The sequence below is a fragment of the Triturus cristatus genome, chromosome 4_2 (assembly GCF_964204655.1).
Source record: "Triturus cristatus chromosome 4_2, aTriCri1.1, whole genome shotgun sequence".
NCBI classification, from domain to species: domain Eukaryota; kingdom Metazoa; phylum Chordata; class Amphibia; order Caudata; family Salamandridae; genus Triturus; species Triturus cristatus.
Window position 1 is genome coordinate 283018796 of NC_140586.1, and position 21772 is coordinate 283040567.

At 43.3% G+C, this 21772-nt stretch overlaps 1 protein-coding gene across 2 annotated transcripts in view; it reads right to left on the bottom strand.

Moving 5' to 3' along the window:
• Nucleotides 1-2749: 2749 nt before the first annotated feature.
• Nucleotides 2750-21772, bottom strand: part of HSD17B7 (hydroxysteroid 17-beta dehydrogenase 7) — a 179633-nt gene continuing 160610 nt past the window's right edge. The window contains exons 8-10 of one of the 2 annotated variants that reach the window (XR_014960605.1): nucleotides 13235-13333; nucleotides 3166-4029; nucleotides 2750-3022 (exon numbers count right to left, since the gene is read on the bottom strand). Coding sequence is in view for 1 of the 2 variants with exons in the window: in XM_085601517.1 (XP_085457643.1) it covers nucleotides 3946-4029; nucleotides 13235-13333 (183 nt within the window). In the remaining variant the exon portion in view is untranslated. Of the gene's footprint in view, nucleotides 4030-13234; nucleotides 13334-21772 lie in introns of both variants that reach the window. The other variant, XM_085601517.1, reaches the window with a different exon arrangement.

Below are 21772 nucleotides of genomic sequence, written 5' to 3' on the forward strand. Positions count from 1 at the left end.
GTATCCACAGCTGGGCCAAACAGTTGTTCATGATTGAACTGGTGATAGAGGATAGTTGTTTGTACCTCCTGTTTGAAGCCAGAGATGCGTAACCAGTGATGTCTTCTCAGTAACACACTAGTGTTAATTGACCTGGATGCGGTGTCTGCTGCATTAAGGGCACACTTGATTGATGCATTAGTTATTAATTTGCCCTCTTGAATTAAATCATCGTCCTGGGTCTTATATTGATTAGGCAAATGCTGCAATAGGGTTTCTAGTTGGTCGTATTGAGCCCTATCCTACCTGGCAAGTAATGCCTGCACATTGGCTATTCTCCAGTGATTAGTTGCTTGGGCAGCAACTCGTTTGCCCGAAGCATCTAATAATTTAGACTCCTTGCCTGGAGGTGGAGCATCACCGGAGGTTTGAGAGATGGCACGTTGTCTAGCGTTGGTGACCACTAGAGAATCCAAAAGGGAGTTGACCCTTGATGTAGGTAGGATCATTGGAAGCGGGTTTATATTTTCTGTCAATTATGGGGTTGAGAATTCTAGCCCTTGCAGGGTCTTTGAATATGGCTGGGGCGTGTTTAATGACGCCTTTTAGCATTGGTAACATTTGTACAGTTTTTTGTGACTGTGCAAAGGTGTCTATTAGGAAGACCTCCTCTGCGGGGTACGAATACATTTGAACACCATGGTACTGGGCAGCCCTGTCTATAAGCTGGCTAAAACCAATACTGTCATCTGGGGGAAATGGCTTTGTTGGGTATGCATCGGGGTCTGGGAGGTCTGGAGGGCCTGCTGGGTCATCATAATCATCCCAATCGTCCTGTGGTACATCTGTGTCGTCATCAGGGTCAGTGAAAGGGTGATTGTTTCCTCCCCCACCCCCTAAATCATCATCATCCTGTGGTGGTGGTGAGTATGGTGGAATTATGGGAGAATGTGGTGGAGAGAAAGGCTTAGGAGGAAGAACAGGAGAAGAGGATCGTAAAGGTGAAGTAGCACAGTCTCTTTTCTTTGCAGGCACCACAGGGATGTGTGGGTTGTCCAATTTCCTCTTCTTGTGTGGAACATTAACCACATGTCCTGTTTTGGGGTCCACTTGTAGTGTTTGTTGCTTCGAATCGATGGGATCCGGTCAAAAAAGTTCTTCCTCTTCGGTAGTCGCTTTCGGCGCCGATTTTTCGGGTCTGAGCAAGGTTTAGATTTGTGCTCTAGAACCTTGGAAGGGTTTTTTGGATCCTTCGGCTTCGATGTCTAAAAAAAATTTGGATCCGAATTTTTTGGTTTCGGGTCCGAGGGCTTTTCCTTCGGCGCCGAGGTGCTCGGTGCCGATTTTCTGGGGACTGCGGGAGTTGGATGCGATCCCGGCTTCGGTGCTGATGGTGTCTGCGGGGCACTGATATGCCGTTTGGTCGGCGCCGAGCCGCCGGAAGGCTTCTCCTTTGTCTTCGGAGCCAGGCCCGGGGGCGGTGCTTCTGAAGCTTTCTTTCGGTCGCGACTGGGGCCAGCAGGCGAAGTCTTGACCGGAGCCTTCTTTTTTTCAGGTGGGGTTGGGGTAGGGGCAGTTGTACTCACTTGTTGACCTGGAGTGATGTGGTCGTCTGAGTCGGAGTCGTCTGCCTCAGAAACGAATTCCAGATCCTCCAAATCCTCCTCCGGGACATCGGGGCCTTCGCTGAAGATGTCCTCCGGCACCGGAGCTGCATGTTGCACCATATTGTGTCGTCGGGCCCAGTGATCACGGATAGTTTCTTGGATTGAAATGAGGCGCAGGCCTGGCAATTACTCTCCTCGTGCGAGAGACAGAGGTTACAGACCTTGTGTTGGTCACTGTGTGGGAATTTAGCTCCACACTGGGGGCATTTTTTAAATGGAGTCCTTTCCATTAGCAGTAGGCCCGAAAGGTGTCGATAGGCCCAGCGGCCTGCGTCGACGACTGTAATCGGGTATTTTGAAGAGCGCGTCGAAGGGCACGCGAACGAAACAATACTGTTGAGTTTCTTTGATGATTTGCGCGTCGAAAAGGTTTGGAAAACACGGTACCGAACCGGAGTGCTGAAGTTACATCCGAACCCGATGGCGGAAAAAAACAATCTGAGGATGGAGTTGATGCCCATGCGCACTATCGTCCAAGGGAGGAGTCACCTATCTCGTGACTACAAAAGACTTCTTCCAAGAAAACAACAAGGTGCAAGCATCCAAGCCTAACACCAGATGGCGATCTATGCACAGAGTGTGAATTCTGCAGTTCATATGCCTCGAACATGTAGTTTTCCTAAAAATCTGGTATCGATCTGGTTCTCCAGGATAGACTTTGGAGAACCCTGTACTACTGTCATATACCTTCTAAAGAAACTACCATCTAAGGTGAAAGTGGATTCTATGACCTGCATCCCAGTCCATCATTTTCTTCTTCCTATCAGTTTTAAAGATGTTCTAGGATCAAACATCTGACTTGGGTGAAACTGATCATTGTTTATGAACATTTAAGAAGATGAATGGGATCTGCAGACATGGCACTGGACTGTCTGTGCTACTCAGGTCCAAAGTGGAGGTAATTGGATGCTGAAGGGTTACACATTAAGGGTTTCATTCAGGAAATGCAACTAAGAGAAAGAAGGCCAGTCCAAAAAGCTTGGAACTCTTGTAGACTATCATGGTGTGAAAAAAACACACATAAGGCTTGCTTGCAACCAACACAAAAATTACTGCTTCCAATTTTGAGGGACAATGGAAATGAATGCACCAAAGCTCTGTAATAAAAGGCCAGATTCAACAGAAGATTTATTAAGGCTTAGACTTTCGCTTCTGAATTTGAAAAAATAACACAGAGGACGTCTGATTTACTCTGTGCAATTTATGTGTTACTCAAAAAAGAACTGTGTGCTGTAAGTGGATTTTATGAACTGAAGTCAGATACCAAAAACCCCAACCATATGCAGTCTCTGGGCATTTATGATCAAGGACATAGCAATGTACTAAAAGAACAATTATGTCAAACCTATGTGCGTTCTATTTACTAATGCAGGGTTCTCCAAAGTCGGCCGTGGAAGGCCTGATCCATGCCAGATTTTGATCATATACTCATTAAGATAAATGTAGTTATCCTAAAAATCTGGTATCGATCTGGTTCTCCAGGATAGACTTTGGAGAACCCTGTACTATTGTCATATACCTCCTAAAGAAACTACCATCTACGGTGAAAGTGGATTCTATGACCTGCAAGCAAGACTCGAGAAAAAAAAGAACTACATGATCTATCTGTGTTTGTTGTACTAAAGTCACATCCCATAAAATAGACAAACACCTATGGTCGTTGTGCATGCTGAAAACTGCTCCTCAAAAATGGGAAAATATGCAGGACTTCAGTACACTATCAGTGCTTAAGTCAGAATATCCTCCAAAACACATAAGAGTTCCAGGTTTTTGCATGCAATTTACTTTTCCACCTCCCTTTTTAACCAAAATTATATTTATTTGACATGGATATAGGCTGAGCAGCAGAGACAGGGTTGGTCCAATGGTGGTCCTTTTCATAGACTTGCGAGGATATGGACCACATAGTCCATAATTGTCATATAAAATGAGGCAAAGCTTCCTTGATCAACTTCCATCCTACATACATCATCGGTCTTCTTCACTGGCAGTGTTGGAGGCTCAAGTTGACAGACATCGTAGTCCAAGAAGAAAGTCTACACAAAATACAAAAATATTGGTAAAGTGAAAACAGTTCTTGTGATTATTTTGGAGAAGTGTTTGCACCACTGGATGCAACATTTTGTTGCTGAGCAAATGGTCTAGGATTCAGGCTTTTTGTGTCCGTTCACAGGGATTAGCTGAAGTGCACATTACGACTGCAACTATAATGCCTTCCACAGTGTACTCTCCCTTGAGAGTGTGCGAGGTAGACACTGATCCCACACTCTGGTTACTGTTAGTTCTCCTTCTGTGCTGCTCAGCGCACCCACTCTCTGACCTGCTTTTCCAGGACAAGCAACTTCTCGTAGAACCGGTTACTGGTGTCATAGTCAAGGTCCATCTAGCATGAGAGAAATAGCCAAGTATGAGGCGATGTCAAATAAATAAGCAAATTGTAGCCAGTTGGCGCACTGCCACATCAGACCATAAACACATAGATAACAGGCAACTGAAAGCAATGAACATACTTTTAAGAAGCACATTTGGAATAAATGTGCCCAACCAAAAATTATCTAAGACTGTAAACAATGGAGCATCAGGGAAAGAAGGAGGAGGGAATAATGAGACCAATAAAAAGTGAGGTCCGGTGACCACGGTCGCACACAGTCCATTTCTGGAATACAGGCATGTATCGTGGTGCAGACATTTTGAAACTGTTTTGTGAGAAACAGGCCAATATCATTGTTAGACATTGGGGTCTCTAGTTGGAAGAGGTATGCACCTTGTCCAAGTAGGGGCCCTTCCTTCTAGTCAGGGTAAAGGGGACTACACTTCCAAAATAACTCCTGCTCACCCCCTTGGTAGCTTGGCACTAGCATTCAGGCTTATCTCAGAGGCAATGTGTAAAGCATTTGCACGTAACACACACACACACTCAGTAACAGAGTGAAAACACTACAAAAAGACCACACACACGTTTTTAGAAAAGTAGCCAATTTTTACCGGTGTAAAACAAGAACAAAATGATGAAAATCTAACATACAGTAATCAACAAACGAATATTACAAAAATAGACTTACAATACGATTCCTTGAAGTCGATAACCCCAGACAAAGCTATCACGGCGTCGTGACCAAACAAATCCAACAGTTCATGGTGACCGCGGTGTCGCGGGCCAGCTACGGTGTCGGTTGACCCGGACACAGTACCTTTCAAATGCAGGGCGTCGTGGAACTTGCGATGAGCTCCAAAGAGGTGTCGATCCCGGAGGTCGGTGCAGGCATCATCAGTCACATGCGTTGCAGATCAAACTCTGTGAGGTTGAAGTCAAGAGCGCTGGCAGGCAGGCGGTGCTCTCAGGTCGCTGTGCAGGCAGCGGCTCGATACCGGTGCCCAGTGGCGTCAGTGAGACCAGGGCTGCAGTGTGAAGTGGAGCAGTGCTGGCAGGTCACGGTGCAAGCAGCGACATTGTTATCGCTGAAACACTGGAATCGATGGCTCTGGCAGGCCAAGGCTGCGGTGTGAGACGGGGCGGTGCGTAGAGTAACTTACAAGCAGTGTCCCCAGGTCACGGTGCATGCAGCTGTGTCAATGTCCGCAGGGAGTGGCATCATTGGTGATACCAGGGTGGCGATGTGAAGCGAGGCGGTGTGAGGTGTGTTGCTCTCCAGTCACAGTGCAAGCAGTGGCTCAGTGGTGGCAGTGAGACCAGGGTTGTGGTGCGGTGCCAACAGGCCAGAGTTGGCAGCGGTGTCGTGGATGGTGTCAGGTTGATATTTCTTTGTTGCAGCACAAAAAAAAAAAAACTGTTCTCTGTGCTGGTAGCAGATGATCTTGAAGCCTTTGCTGTTCCTCAGACTTCTTGAACAGGGGGCAACCTCTACTTCAAGCCCTTGGAGAAACTCAGTAATATAAGTTGCAAAAAGTCCAGTCCTTTCACTGTCCAAGACCGAAGCAGCCATTGCAGGGCAACACAGAAAGGCACACAGCGAAGTGGTAGTTCCTCCTTACAGCTTCTCCAGCTCTTCTTCTTGGCAGGTTCCTTAGCCCAAACAAGTTCTAAAGTTCTGGGGCCAAGGCCCCAATATTTATAGTACTTTTCACTTTGAAGTTTTGGGCAGAAAGTCTGATTTCAGTGAAAACCAGTTCTGTTCTCCCTGGTCCAGCTTCACTACAAGAGGTGGAGACAGCATTGCACAGAGCAAACACAGCCTATTTAGCTGCTAGGGAAAACTCCTCCCACCACTCTAAATGCAGAAAGGTCTATTCAGCCTGGCTATGAGTCATCCAGGAAAGGCAGGACCCACCTCAGCCCCACTTGTGACTGTCTAGGGTGGATGCACATCCCCAGCTCCTGTCAATCCAAAACCAGACGGTGAATACACAAACAGGCAGAGAGGCACACAGGATGGTTAAGCAAGAAAATGCCTACTTTCTAAAAGTGGCATTTTCAAACACACAATTTGAAAAACCACTTTTACTAAAAGATGTGTTATTAAATTCACTTCAAAGAGCCTAAATTCCATTGCTGCATCTTGTCCTAATGCAAAGTTAAACTTGTAAGATGTTACAATGCAGTTCCCATGTTAATCTATGGGACAGACAGTCTTTCAATAGTGAAAAACGAAATTGTCAGTATTTCACCATCAGTACATGTAAAACACACTACTACATGTCCTACCTTTCACGTACACTGCACCCTGCCCACAGGACTACCTTGGGCCTCCCTTAGGAGAGTCTTACATGTAAGAAAAGGGAAGGTTAGGGCCTGTCAAGTGGGTGCACTTGCCAGGTCAACATGGCAGTAAAAACTGAAAGCAGACACTTCAGAGGCAGCTCTGAGACATCTTTGAAAGGCTACGTGTGTGGGTTTCACAACCAGTGCTGCAGACCCACAGCATTTGATTTACAGGCCCTGTGCACAATACTAGGGACTTACTAGGAAATAAAAATATGTCAATCCTGAATAACCAATCATAACACAATTTACTGTAGGAGCACTTGCACTTTAGCACTGAATTGCAGTGAAATAGTGCGCAGAGACACTACACCAGCAAAAACGAAGTCCAGCATACCATCAAAAACAGGAGGTCAGAAGGCAAAAAAGACTGAGGGAACATACCAAAAGCTACCAGGTTTAACAATCATGTAGAGTAATGAAATAGTTTCTCCAGGGAAGGCTAAGAGAATTGCTGAAATTAGATAAAACTTTAACCTTCCCTTGGTTCTGACACGTTGAGACTTGGCTTATCAAACTCGGCCTAGCCTCTTACTGGAGTGAGCCAGAAGCATTAAAACCAAGCTCTAAGAAACACCTGAAGCAAGTATATTGGGACCACCTTTTGACCGCTGCTCACTCTGATCCAAGCTTAGGTAGGCTGACTTTGCAATTTCTTGCAGTACAACCAAGCCCCGGCTTTGAGGAGTTCCTAGATAATGTTCAACTGTATCTAGCTAAAATATTGTACCTGAAGTTTTGTTATGAAACTCCCCAAGTCAAAGCCTTCACTGTAAAGTGGAAGCCACACAATAAAACTGATGAATAGTCTATTTGCACTTTATGCACCCACGGTAGCATTGAAAATATCGCACCTATTTTGTTCTTTTGCATGGCCTATGACAAGATCAGGAAGAAATGGATCCGCCTGCTTTGCAACAAAATGGGTTTCAGGAGACATCAAGAAGCCCTAAGAGTCCTGATACATGACACTTCCCTGTGTATCATTTTTAGTTTCAGTAGAAATCTACTCGCAGTTGGATTTGCACATGATGAGATGGGTCAAAATTTTTAATGAATGGTGATTTTTATTACAAGATGGGCCTATGACCCTAATGTTTCATGATAATTATTTAATGATTTTAATTATGCATTGTATCAATACTGTTGGATTTCTTAAACAATCAAATATGTATGAATTGTATTGATTTTTTCAAATGAAATACCGGATTGTATGCATGTTATAATGGCTTTATACAATCAAATAAGTATGAATTGTATTGATTTTTTTTAAATGAAACATTGGATTGTTTGGATGCTGTTAATGGTTTTTAACCAAACTAAAAGCTAATAATGATACTAATAGTTTCTTCTCAAGCACGCAGATACCCAAGGGTTCACCCCAAATAAAGTCTATGAACCACATCATCATAACATACAACAATGCTATGGTGCGAACATCAACTGAACTATGTGACAGAATCCCCCACTCTGATTGGCTATCAGGAAAACACTCTCACCAAGGCAATGCCCAGATTGTATATTCCACCCAAAACAGGTTAGTGTCATTCAGACTTCCTCACACAGCAACATATCGCTCCCCAGGCCTAACCCAAATGTGTGTTTCCCTAGGTCGTCTTCATCGGGTTATTAGGCATCAGTGGGTTTTTCATTGATCTGAGCAAGAAACCACTCTCAAGACATTGGTATGTTTTTGATGGGGAAATTTCATTGAGGAGGACTGCATCATTTGGGCACAAAGTTGTACGGCAATGATGCAAACCCACCAAACCCAGATTTTCCTGAAAACTAGAAGGACAGGGCAATCAGCTGTTAAGTGACTTACATGTATCTCAACACAGTTTATTTATTTCAAAGTATGGGTCTGACAAGTTCTCATTACTTTCTGTTTTTGAATACGACTTTCTGTTTTTGAATACGACTTCATGATCTTTGAGATCATGGGTAGCAAGCACATGCCAGTTATAGCTAATGGTAAGCCAGGGGTAGCAGATGCTACTCCTATTTATTGTCAATCAATCAACCAACTTTATTTCGGTTCAACGAACCATAAAAGTGCACAGTGCAAAAGTATTATAAGTACATAGAAACATGATAGATACGAATCACAGATAATAACAGTGTAAGTATACAAAACAATTACAGACATAATACATTGATTGTCAGAATGTTGCCACAATACTAAGACGAAAACCGAAGGGACAAAGACCTAAGAAAAAAGTCCTGGAAGTGCGCTCATCAAGGGTCCGCTATGTCACTCGTATTATCTATATTATTTTCTAGTATGGGCAGCACAAGAATACTCACTGAAATAAAAGAATAGAGTTTTCAAGCAATAAAATATAAATGAACGTCATTATACCGATACATTTCTCCCAGCTATTCTTGTCCTAAAATAATCAGACTTGTATTCGATTTTGCAATACAATCATACAAGTACATAAGAGAATCCAATAGGATAAAAAAAGTACATAAATAGATTATACAGCATACAATATCACTGGTAGTGTCCCCTATTGTACCGCTTTATGAACCCCCATACGAAACATCGATACGTTATAACGTATTAACTGTGAATTTAAAAGTTGTAAAAACAAAAAAGCTGGCCTGACCTGATCAAAGGATTCAATTAAAAAAAGAGGTTTTAAAAATGTATGAAGGAGCTGTGCAGACAGGATATATCATACCAATGTGCAAAGTATCACATTTAAAAGATAAATTACAGGAGCAATATGGAGGATCAATATACTTATACCATGTTCCCTCCGGATACAACAACTGATGAAAAAGACCCAGCCTAAAAAAAAGTTAAAAGACGGCGCTGGTAAATAGGCATCTCATAGAGTAAGTATGGCTCGATCCCTGGAAGCGTCTTAACCATGATACACTTTTGAAATAATATGATTGGCCAGTTATACAGCTTCTTTCTCAGCAGCTACTCTTACATTAAAAGCTCCCTTTAACCAGGCCACGTCTTGTTTGGTAATATTAGATGGATTAAACAAGCATTTACAATGCAATGGTCTCGGCATTGTAAAAGTTAGAGTTATTGTCATTGCTCATGACACTCTCAAATGCGAGACCTCGTTCGTCCTCATCGAGTTGTAGCGTAATCACAGTGGTTCATAATGTGAACAGCAGTGACAACTATCTTTAATCATTGGACGTAAGGAACGAAGTTGCATAAACCCCAGCAAGTGTAAAGACATTAACATTTGCCTACATTGCCCCAAACCAAACGCAACCCGTTCTAATTTTGAGGCGGGCTAATAAATGGAACCAGCAGCACTTTCATATTTTTTTGTTACTTAATAGGCTCCGGTACCACTGTACCTGCTGGACCACCGATAGCTACACACGTGAACGACTTACAACGTGAAGACACATTGTGCAGGCTTATCAATACTGCCTCCAAAAAGTCAAAAGGAGACCCACACGATTAAATTTAAAATGGACTGCCACTGCACTACTTAAGATGTGACATCCAGGGTATATCGGTGCACATTTTGAGACAACTTCCAAAACAATTGAAAAAAATAGCACAAAATAAAGACTTCCCAAATGTTTTGGGCGCTTATGTAAGATCTGCCAAGATGCAACTAAAACGTCAAAGCCTCATTAAACACAAACCGTCCGCAGCGAATACTACTTTTTACTTTCTAGAGGGATAATAACATTTAAATGCGATTTTATCTAGCGCAAACATTAACCGTAGGTGTCAGAACGCTTTACATAAGATCCAGTTGCATTACATAAGGACTTTGGATTACATAAAAAAGGTACAAACAGCAAAAGACAGAAAAACGCTACATTCACATAGGGGCAGTAGTAAGTACAAAGGTGTACTACAAGTTGCATATTCACTCATGGTTACATTTTAAAACGCGCTTATATATTGCATATTTCCAGAGCAAGACATTTTGCCATCATGGGTCTGGAGGAATCTCCTAGATGGAGGATGTCCATATGGGTAAAAGTCTGTATGGGTAAAAGGCTGGGTGGAAGTGGGGGAAGCAGCAAGGCACCCCCGGTCTGAACTGGAGGTCGTGCCAAAACCCAGGGCCAGTCCATCACCCCCCAGGCAGCAACAAAGGCAAGGTCCAAGGTCTTGTTGAGAAAAGGCATCCCGTTAAGAGGAGAACGTGGAGACGGCACTGTCCGGCTGGGTCAACAAAATAAAAGACCGGAAACAAGCGGAGAGTTGAAAGCCAGAAGCATGCCATCAAGACGGAGGGCTCGGGTCGTCTTCACATCGCCCCTCGGCAGAAAATGGCGGAGATCCAGACCATCGAACACCAAGACACCAGTAGAGGGAAAGGGGGCGCAGTGGTGGTAAACGAGAGAGGGGACAACCTGGAACTCACCGTTCTCTCCCATTACAACTAGGCGGTCCTGTCATGCCGCCCCGCATCATTACCACTTTTGCGACTATAACTAAAGTTAACTAAGGAGGATCATTTCAAACCTCTCAAAATCACCCATCATTTAACAGAAAAGGTGGTAGGGGGTGGATGGGGGAAGCAATGAGTAATCCATGCATGAGGTGAATTAGTAGTTCGGTTGTATTCAAGCCACGCGGACGAATTAAACATCCTGCCCGTAAGCCCCTTCTGTTCATCTGTCGCGGCTGGAAGTCATGGCGGCAGCGAGAGCAGTGTCGCGGCTGGAAGTCATGGCGGCAGCGAGAGCAGTGTCGCGGCTGGAAGTCATGGCGGGAGCGAGAGCAGGGGGAGAGGACGCCATTAACACCGCCGCCTTTCTCCGAGGTGAAGCAGAAATGCCTCGGAGAAAGGCAGCGGCGGTTTCGGATTCGGGGCGTGTTTTTCTTTTTCTCTCCTCTTGCCATTGGCTGGAGGAGAGAACAACACGCCCTGCGAAAAGTAGCGAAAAAACACGCCCCCGAATCCGAAAAGGACGGGGCCTGTTTTGCGAGACGAATCTCTTCTTCAATGGCTGGCCAGCATTTAAGAGGCCAGCCAATGGAGAAGAGGAGAGAAGAGGGGCGGGTTCAAGCCCCTCTTCTCCAAGTCATTAAATCTCGCGAGCGAGACTGCGCAAGTGCAGCCTTCGCTAGCCGAGACCTAAAAAGGACTCTGGTCTTCCTAAGTTTATAAAATACTCTCTGATGTAAACCAGTCGTGGTATATTGCATATATAGTCTAATTTCATGCAATCAAGTACAATTAATCTGTTCAGGCTTAGAACTTCTTTTAACGAAACACTACACCAGAGCAGTAGGGGCCGTAACCTAATATAATCTATAATGTAACGGCTAACTAATTCCTCATGCATAATTTCAGTGGAGCTATATTGTCCCCATCCCAAAAGTCCTCAGACATATTTATTCTCTGCTGGCATCAGTTGGTCTAGATTTGCATAACCCCATATTTCACTGCCAAAGGTTGCAACTGGTCTGCATTCGCCTACCCCGTGCAATGATAGTTTAGCTGCCTGGTCCCTTGGGGACAAGTCCTCAACCAGACACACTACCTATATAGTACCAAAAAGTGATCTTCCCATTTCTGAGTTGGTACCAGGCCCGCTAGGTCTGTCCCACTCTCCTCTTTAAAGAAGAGATGATTAACCACTTTCCAGAAGAGCATACTGTCCTTCCTGGTACTTGCTGAGAATAAATCCTCCCACATCTCTGCCTGTAATTCCTTCTTCCTATGACCGATTGTTGCATTATATATTGCCCCACAGTGTTTAATTTTGCTCTTGTCCCTTGGCACTAATTCTAACTGTGCTAAGAGTGCCCTGCATGCCCTTGTACAGGTCTTATCCAACCAACCATGGGGCAATGAGGAGCCTGGCTTGCTTTTTATTGAGAGGGCAGTGTTAAAATAAATGCCCGTCGTCTTATATACAGATAGAATGCAAATGTTAGAAGCCTCTACATCCAAGCAAGCCTGGATTTCAGAGAAACAGGAAATCATCAGATTCTTTAAAAACAACTCTGAGATATATTTCCCCATTGCAGTCTACGTCCCTGGTCAGTGGTCTTTACTTTATTTCCCAAGCGGTGAGAAGATGCACATATTTGCAGTCACTGGTTGAGACATCCACACATCATAGATAAGCCACATGGTGGAGCCTGATTGCAAACAAATAAGTCTAGTCCAGTACCATAAAGCAGTGGGATGCATTACAAATCATTATCAAATATCACCAAGGTGAGCTCACAGCATGCATCACCATCATAGGTCGTAAGGACGGAATGTGCACAACATACCATTGCGAGCGTCCTGTTGCAGTGTTGAATCTAGAAATGTCTATTTGTACTCCAGTTACAAAAGTCAGAGAATAAAAGTAGTCACAAGGCCACAGCACACAGAGAGCATGAAGAAGGCACTGGACAATGGTACGGTACCTGAATATAGTGGTCGACAAAATATTGTGTCCTAAATATCACATTCGAAACAATAATAGAAAATCTACACCCAATATTTTAATGAAAGATATATAGACGATAATATTTATGTCAGATGAAATGTATGCCCACGATATTCTGACGTATAATTCTAGACAACAGATGTGTGAATGAAGCTGATGTTCTGATATTTGTATGCCAAAATTGACCGCTGAAACTTAACGAATTCTATGCGGCTTATGATAAACGCACAGAAATGTAATCTAATTTTGTTGTACTTGAGAGAGTCGACTTTAGAAGTCTACGAATCAATGCGCCCATGGGGGTCTAGGGTCTACGATCATCATGAAATAGCTATGTCATTAACTTCCAATGACAACCATGGCATACACAGTTACAGTCAGAGTGAAAACATGCATTGTAAACATGTAGCTGTGGATGACCACCATTAAAAACCGAAAGCCAGATAGATCTACATAAACAGATGTCAATACTCACCCCGATAGGCTTCACATAACTGTTTCCCAATCCGGACGTCAGGCTGTGGTATTTCGCCAACGGATTTAGAGACTCTGGTTTCTGTCTGAACAGCCACACCTGGAAAAGGAAAGCGGAGATGTTGAGAACACGAGGGTATTTCACTCCAGTAAGTGTTGGCTGAAGTATAAGCCGGTCCACATCCCTACAGATAAAGCAGGTAGCCTACTCACAGATAAGTACAAAGGTCATTATACCAACATAGCTCAGAGGAGTGGTTCACACAGATTTAAAAAAGAAAAACACAAACCAGACATGAATTCAAAGCACAATATATAATTTAACTCATTCGGTGTTCTTGACTAGTATTGGGTCTTTTTAACTTTTTAGGGTCTTACTGCCTGAATTAATTGATTATGAAATATTTTTAAATGTATAGAAGTTCTTGTAGATTGTGATTTGCACTAGAGGTCTCATTTAGTTCATTATAACCCAAAGTTGTACATAGTACTGATATGATCTGTTATTGGAATAACCAACCTCCAATTTTATCTATTGTTTTTTAATATGTGCAAATATTAGTTTTTATGTCTGTAAACTCTTTAGGGTTTGCTTGACGAAATAAAAGTTATTATGATATAATTTAACTCCTCTCTTACACAAAGTGTAAGAATTTGCAACCAAGTCAGAAGAAGAGGCCCTCATCACTTAAAACCTAAGAAAATTAGTGAAGTGCAATTCTCTCAAAAGCGCTAAAAGCATCCTCAAGAAATGCAGCAGTTATTACTAGCTGGTATTTTTTCTAGCTCCATATGTGGTCCATCTGTTTTGGATTAGGAATATTCACATGACTCTTTGATCTGTGGGTTATCTCTAATAGATTAGGCGCTGAAGTTGATGCCCCGAAGTTGATGCCCCAGAGCCGTGGTACTCATAGTACAGCCCGGCAGGCCTTCATTTGCAGCCCACGGACCTTGCAGGAAATGTGCCCATGTTTTTTCAAAAGTGTCGGTAAACGCTGAAGAGGGTCACCAGAGCCTGCGCATGCTCCAGCTGCCCTGTTCTGTGTTTACTGCCCGGCTCTGTGACATTACACATGCAGGGCCGGATTGGCCGTAGCGCGCACCGGGCAATCCCCCGGTGGACCGCACGGGTGGGGGCCGGTTTTGGGCAGCTAGGGGCCATTTTTGTTACAGGGCCGTATTACGGCCCTGTAAAAAAATCGCCCGAAAACCGGCGGCGGCACCCCCAACCCCCCAGGGGGGCCGACCGAGCACTTTGCCAGGACCGGTTTTGGTTCCCAGTCCGGCCCTGTACACATGGCGGGAAAAAAAGGCCCTCAAAAAGTCAGCTATTGCGCTTTCACAGCTGACTTTTATGGGGCCTTCTGGAAAGCTTCCTGCTTCCTTGTTGCCCACGACGTCCTCTCTGCACTGAGGCTTGATCTAAGCTCCAGTTGATCTCCATCCGCCCGCAGCTTGCATATTACAGAAAATAAAATATGTTTGAAACAAAAGTAAAAGGGTAATGACCACAAAAAAATGAAAATAAGCCTTACAAAAGAAGGGGGCAGTAAGGAAAAGGCAAGGTTGGATACAGGGTATATAAGGGAATGTATGGGGTTACACCCCTTACAAGCAGATACATAGGGGTGTATAGGAGCAGGTGGAAGAGCAGTGGGGTGTGTGGAAGTAGTGTGAGGCACAGGTTTACAAAATACATTTTAAACCAAGTGCATTTTTAAATGGAAAGGCACTTTTTTTAACATATTACCATTGAACTGCATGAAAAAGTTGTAATTCAAACTATTAACATATATGCCAAAAAGTATGGGGAAGATACTGACCGGATGGTAGTAAAATACATTGCCTAGCAATGTTTTGAAAAGGTGGTGATTTTTTCTTTCCACTAGCCCCGCCCCCAAATGACCCCACCCCTATTGGCCCTGCCCCCACTGGTGCGACCCTCGGCCACAAAGCACACTGTAGTTTTGGCCCCCAAGAGAAAGTTTGTGAGTACCCACGCCCCAGAGGGATATTAAATTATGTAGCCAACCCAAAATTAGTCCTCCTGCACATCAGCTTCTTCAATTTCACACAACTGTATCCCCAACTAATCAACTACTCCTGAAATTGTTTAAAATATATAGATCATTGTAAAAACCTTGAAAACCATTAACTGCCGGTTATTAAATGAATACAAATTGCACCACTGCTTAATTACTGGAAAAATACCTTGATTATCTTCAACAATCAGTGGGTTCCTTAAAATTGTTTAGTAAAGTGACAAAGTCCAAAAGAGGTAAACTAGCTAAAAATATTGGTATGTGAATTAGAAAATAATTACAAGATGACTAATTTACTGTACATTTGTTCTTTGTTCACTAACTGAAGATCAGACCATTGAACTGGTGCGTATGTATGCCATTACACCTACAAATACATCTACACACTGAAATACAGCTGCAAAGCATAAACATTTATTTTACAGCGTACTCCATGCCATTATATTGTTAATACCTTTTCTACTGCAGTTTTATTACATCCCAAGGTAAACTAGTCCATTGACAAAGAGTATATGGAGACAGGTGTTGAACCCTGAAATCCTAAATCCTAAACCCTAAATCAATTCTAAACTTCAAAGGCCAAACTAAACCCCTCATCATACCTCCAACCGCTAAACATAAAGTTAAAAGTAAATGTTGTTACTGTAAATGTAAATCTAAAAGGAGGTTTCAAATTAAATGTGACAATTTAATTAAGACGATCTGATGGCAGGTGCACTGCCCATTCAATGATTGGCAGGAATTTGGTTTTGCAACTCTTACATTCTGGCTCACATAAAGTATCACAAAATATTTGCATGTGACTGTGGGAGTATATACCATATTACATTTCTACCTAATTTTGTACAGCCTGTGTACAGCTAATGGGTGTAAGTGTTTACAAAACACATGTGCCACTAATGCATCATAGTAGAGGTATTGAACACGTTATAAATCCTTGGATTGAAGAGTAACTCTGTGTGCAGGTGACAGTTGACCATTTGTGTTCAGAAAGGTACACAGAAGTTTTTTGGCTCTGCAAAAACAAAAGTTTTTCAACAGGGAAAAGCTTCTATGTAAAACATATTTAGTATTGTGAGCAGCCTTGAGTTGTTAGACAGAATCGTCTTATCATGTAAATTTCTATATAACATAGAACACTCTGTGCACCAAGTACTAACCTGTATATGTCTTTGTTTTGATTCAGAGTATGGGATGACTATAACGTGTGCCCTCACTATGCACTGCTATTTACCCCACATGATGTAGTACAGTTAGGGTTGGTTGAGTATTTTGTTTGCATTGGATGTTTGCTTTTTATTAGCCAGTCGTCTAAGTACAGAAAGACATGTATGTTTCATCTGTGCAGAAGTGCTGCTACAACTGCTAGACATTTTGTGAATACCTTTGGTGCAGTGGAAATCCCAAAGGGAAGAACTTTGAATTGATAATGGTTTCCTTGGAATTGAAACCAGAGATATGTTCTGTGTGAGGGAGGAATAGGTATATGGAAGTAGGTGTCCTTTAGATTTAGGGCAGCCATGAAGTCTCATTTTTGTAACAAAAGAATGATTTCTTGAAGTGTGACCATATGGAAGTGTTCTGATAGGTTATGATTTAGTGGTCTGAGATAGAAGAATGGGTCGAAGCGACCCATTCTTTTAGGGAATAAGGAAGTATACTGAATAAAGCCCTGTTCCATGAAACTGTTTTTGAACTGGTTCTAGTGCTCCTTTTTGTAATATGTTATTTCTTGTTGTACGAGATTTTGATGTTGAATGGACAGTTTGTGAGGTGGGATATTTGGAGGAATTTTAATGACCTCCAGACAGTAACCATGTTGGATAATCTCCAACACACATTGAGCTGTTACGATTGATTTCCAAGTAAGGAGAAATTGTTGAAGAAGACCCCTGACAGGTGTTAAGTGGTCTAGGGGAGTGGAAAGGAAGTCATCTGTGATATCTAGCTAATAGAGCTTGGCTGTTGGCTATACACCAATGATGAGATGCTTGTGCAGCAACACGTTTCCCAGAAGCATCTATTACTTTAGATTCTTTCTCTGGAGGTGATGCAGCTCCTGATGTTTGGGAGTTAGCCCTTTTTCTTGCATTAGAGACTAACAAAGAATCCGGGGTTTACTGACCTTTATTATACGTAGGACCTGATGATGCTGCCTTATAGTTTTTGTCAATGTGTGGTGTTATGATTCTAGCTTTGACAGTTTCATCTGCTGGACATGTTATGACTTTAAGAAGTGGTAAGTATTGTGCCCCCCTCAGAGAATTAGATAGTTTCAAAAACAAAATCCTCCTCTACTGTAGATTTATATAAGGGGACCGGATTGAAAGTTGCTGCAACATCAGTTGGTGATTGATTGTCATGTGGGATATTGATTAGGGTCTGTATCCCCTTGTGGTTCCATATCATAGTCATCCCAAGCAATCCCTGGGTGTATGTTTTGTGGAATCTCCTCATCATCCTCTGTTATTGGTGATTGAGGAACATGTCACCTGCCTCAGATAATTATGGTGAGCGAGATGGTGAAGTAGTTGGTGGAGGCAGTGTTTGTAGGATAGGTGAAAGTGAGATAGGGATGTGCAATGGGGAGTGGCAGCATCCTTCCCCTTTTTCTTTAGAGGCTGTATAGGAATGTCCAAAGCCTCTTAAAAATACAACTGCTTCTTAGAAGAGTGAGGTTTTGCTGGTTGAAGAACTATTCTTTTAGTTCTAGTCTGAATCTGGAGCCTTTTTTGTTTGGGATCGAGTTCTTGAAATTGTTCAAGGATTGGCTCCGGTAGGGATTTCGGTCTGAAAACAAAGCATTTTGGTGTAGGAAACTTCAATGTAGTTGGAGCTGTGGTCAGAGCTGAATTTGGCTGTTTTTGTTTTGGAAACGAGACCGAAGATCGAGAGGCTGCGGACCAAGAGGTGGAGGAGGTGGAGGCTCCCGCTGCAGCCCGAGATTTCGGAGCCGAGCCGGAGGGTGGGGCTTCTGAATCAGTCCAGTGCACACAATGGCTTTTTGCACTAGCGGACTGTGAGCAGTCTTTTCGGCCGGAGCTGATGCTTTGTTTCAGGGGGATAAGTACTCACTGTTCAATGCTTCTGTGCCAGCTGAAGAGTGGTCGATTCCTCATCGGATTGGGACTCTGAATCGGAATCATGGATCAATGATGATTCTTCTTGTGCTGCTGAAGCTTCTTCGTCTTCCTCCTGTTGTCAACCGAAGCTGTCTGGTACATCATCTGCTTGCTTACGCAGCATTTCTTGGCATCGAAGAGTCTTTATGGATCTGCCGGGGGATTTTTTTTCTCCAATTTTGCAGTGAATTCGCGGATGGACCCATGGTCATTTTTTAAAAATGTGCCCATTGGTTCTCGCATGTCTTTTTTATGAAGCCCTCGGGTGGCCCAAATCCCAGGGGCAGTGTTTATTAATTATGTGGGGTGCTCACACAGCACACCGCGGAGACGCCAACTCACCGGGGCAAACAAATGAAATTAGTGCTAGGGCTAATGTACTAAAGCGGGAGGCCGTGCGACCCCTCCCCCACCCACAACCCCGGGGGCCACCACCTTTCCAGGGTTTCAAATTCAGATAGTGCGGGGGGCCCACATGGACCCCCCCCCACAGCCCCGGTGACACCACCTCTCTACAGCTTTAATTAACAATGGGTGGCCGTGCACACTACCCCCCATCTCCGGGGACCGCCACCTCCCCAGGGTTATTAAACAGAAATGCGGGTGCACGCACGCCTCCCCCACAGACCCAGGGACCGCCACCTACCTGAGGCAAATTTGAATAAAAAAGAAGGGGGTCCATTGCAGACCCCTGGACTACCTCCCCAGGGCAATACAAAACAAAGGAGCCAATAATGGCCCTGGGGACCACCACCTCCCAGGGCCGGCTCCTGCAATGTCCCGAAGTTCCCACCCCCGGGACATTACAGTTTGCTCTACTTTGTACAAGCGAAAGCATGTAAAAAGCTCTTGCTAGCATGAAGCGGAGCAGAATTGCTTTTGGACAGAGGGAGCTGCATATTTAGCAGCTCCCTGTCCACTTATTCTTAGGACTACACACACATCCACTCTCTCACCCATACAGCCACGGACATATCCACTCATATACCTGTACAGCCACTCACACACTTAGTCACCCATAGAGCTTCTCACACACCTACTCACTCACCCATCCAGTCAATCACACAGCCACTTACTCACCCATATACTTACACACACTCACTTACTCATACAGATACTAACACATACTCACTCATCTAGACAGTCACTGACACAAGCACATACTAACCCATACAGCCACTCTCACAATCACTCACCCATACAGTCACTTATATACCCCATCACTCACCTATACTGCCTTTCACATATGTAGTTACTCACCTATATACCACTGTCACATCCACGTACTCACTGACACAGCCATAAAGACACTCACTCACCTATACAGCCCCACACACACACAATCACTAACTCATACAGCCACTGACTCACCCACTCACTCATCCATATAGGCAGTCACACACACCCTCACCCACCCACACAGACACCCATACAGATACTCAGACAACTAATCACTCACCCATACAGCCAGTCACGTACCCACTCACACACCAACTGATATAGACATTCACATAACCAGTCACTTACACATGTTCACTGAGACATTTAATCACTCACCTAAACAGTCAGTCACGCACCCACTGAATATCCCATACAAGCACTCCTACACCCACTGATTCTCCAATACACCTTAGAATATAAATTTAACACTCAAACTTATTAAAAATACTCATAGTGACTGGATGATGTCATCAGTGATGTAATTTATGATGTGATCAGTGATGTAATTTGAGATGTCATCAGTGATGTCACTGACTATGTCATGAGGCATGTAGTATGTGAGGTCTTAAACAGTGCATTGTGGGGGCGCGAGTTATAGTTAGCTCACCAACTATAACGTCTGAATTTACTGGTTTTGTACGAGTGAATCCTGAGCCTATACTATAATGCTCCTGTAATTTTTGTTTATATTATATATATATATATATATATCCAAGTAACGAAGGTGCTCCTGCTGGATTACGGGGACCCTTGGAGGTTGGCATACATTCCGGCGGAGCCAGCCGGCGACAATATCCAATTCAAAACCACAATAAAGTATGCTCTCAGTAAAGGCAAGACGAAACCCTCAGTGAAATGTGCAGGTCAGGTTTAATTCACACAACGCGTTTCGGCACGCAGCCTTGTTCACGTGTGAAAACAAGTGAAACCAACAGTCTTACATCTCATAGTGGTCAAATGAAAATGGACAACAAAATAGGACTAACTCCGCCAACCAGACCTAGACACAGCCGTAATCGGCGGCCATCTTAAGCTGTACACGAACCTAAATAGGTAAACATGTAACCACATTCAAAGTAAGTATAATGTCATGGAACTGGGCAGAGAAAAGAAGCAGAATAATTCCTACTGAGTAAATCCCAAGGTACATTTGTATAAATTTGTAAAATGCAAATTACATTGCAAAAATATACTGCTGTCCATATCCGAGGGTGCAAAGTAGTAATTAAGTGATGATACGATATTGAAGCAAGTGCATGAATCAAAAATACTGTGTATACAAGTCCGCCTGTTGATGATTATCACGAAACCATGTTGGAATGGGATGTGAGTGCAGAAAACGTATTAACGTATATGTTCTGCACTAAATTTCACTAAAGTGGAAGTCAAGGAGGCAGGATCTATAGAGCAGTCCGTGAGATAAACTTGCCCAAGTGGGCATCGAACTCAACTATGGTAATGTTGGACTCACATTTCAAAAATATCAAGAAAATCACTGAGAGTAACAAATAAGAAAGCTGTAGGTTAAGGATACAAATTGTGAGACTCATGGATAGTGCAGGTGAAATCAAAGGGAAAAGGGTAGGATGTCCGTGCAGGTGCTGTCAAGTGATGGGGCCCCTTCCTTCTCTCCTGTAAGAGATACAAATAAATAAAATCTGGATTAAAAACATGAACTGTGGAATGAAAAACTTCATTCTAACGAGGAGGCTGACAGAAGAAGAGATAGCAGCAAAAAATGTATATAAGCAAAATTATGCAGTAGTTACATCACATACAGCATACATTTTCATACATCAGATACAAGAACATTTCTAACATTAGCAGTCAGTTTTGAGATGTATTGACATTTCCTCATCCATGTTAAGACCTCCAGGGGTCTTTGTTTGGAACTCTATAATGTACCTGGATTCTTTTTGTCTTAGGGCCAATACCCTATCCCCCCCACGAGGGTTCTTAGGTATGTGTTCCAAAATTAGGTAACTCATTTCTGCTACATTGGAGTAATGTCGATCAAAGAAATGGCGCGCTACGGGGTATTTAGGATCATTATTAGTGATCGCCCTTTGATGTTCCAATATCCTCTTTTTAGCTGCACAGGTAGTGCTGCCAATGTACCAAAGATTGCATGTACACATAATGGTATAAATC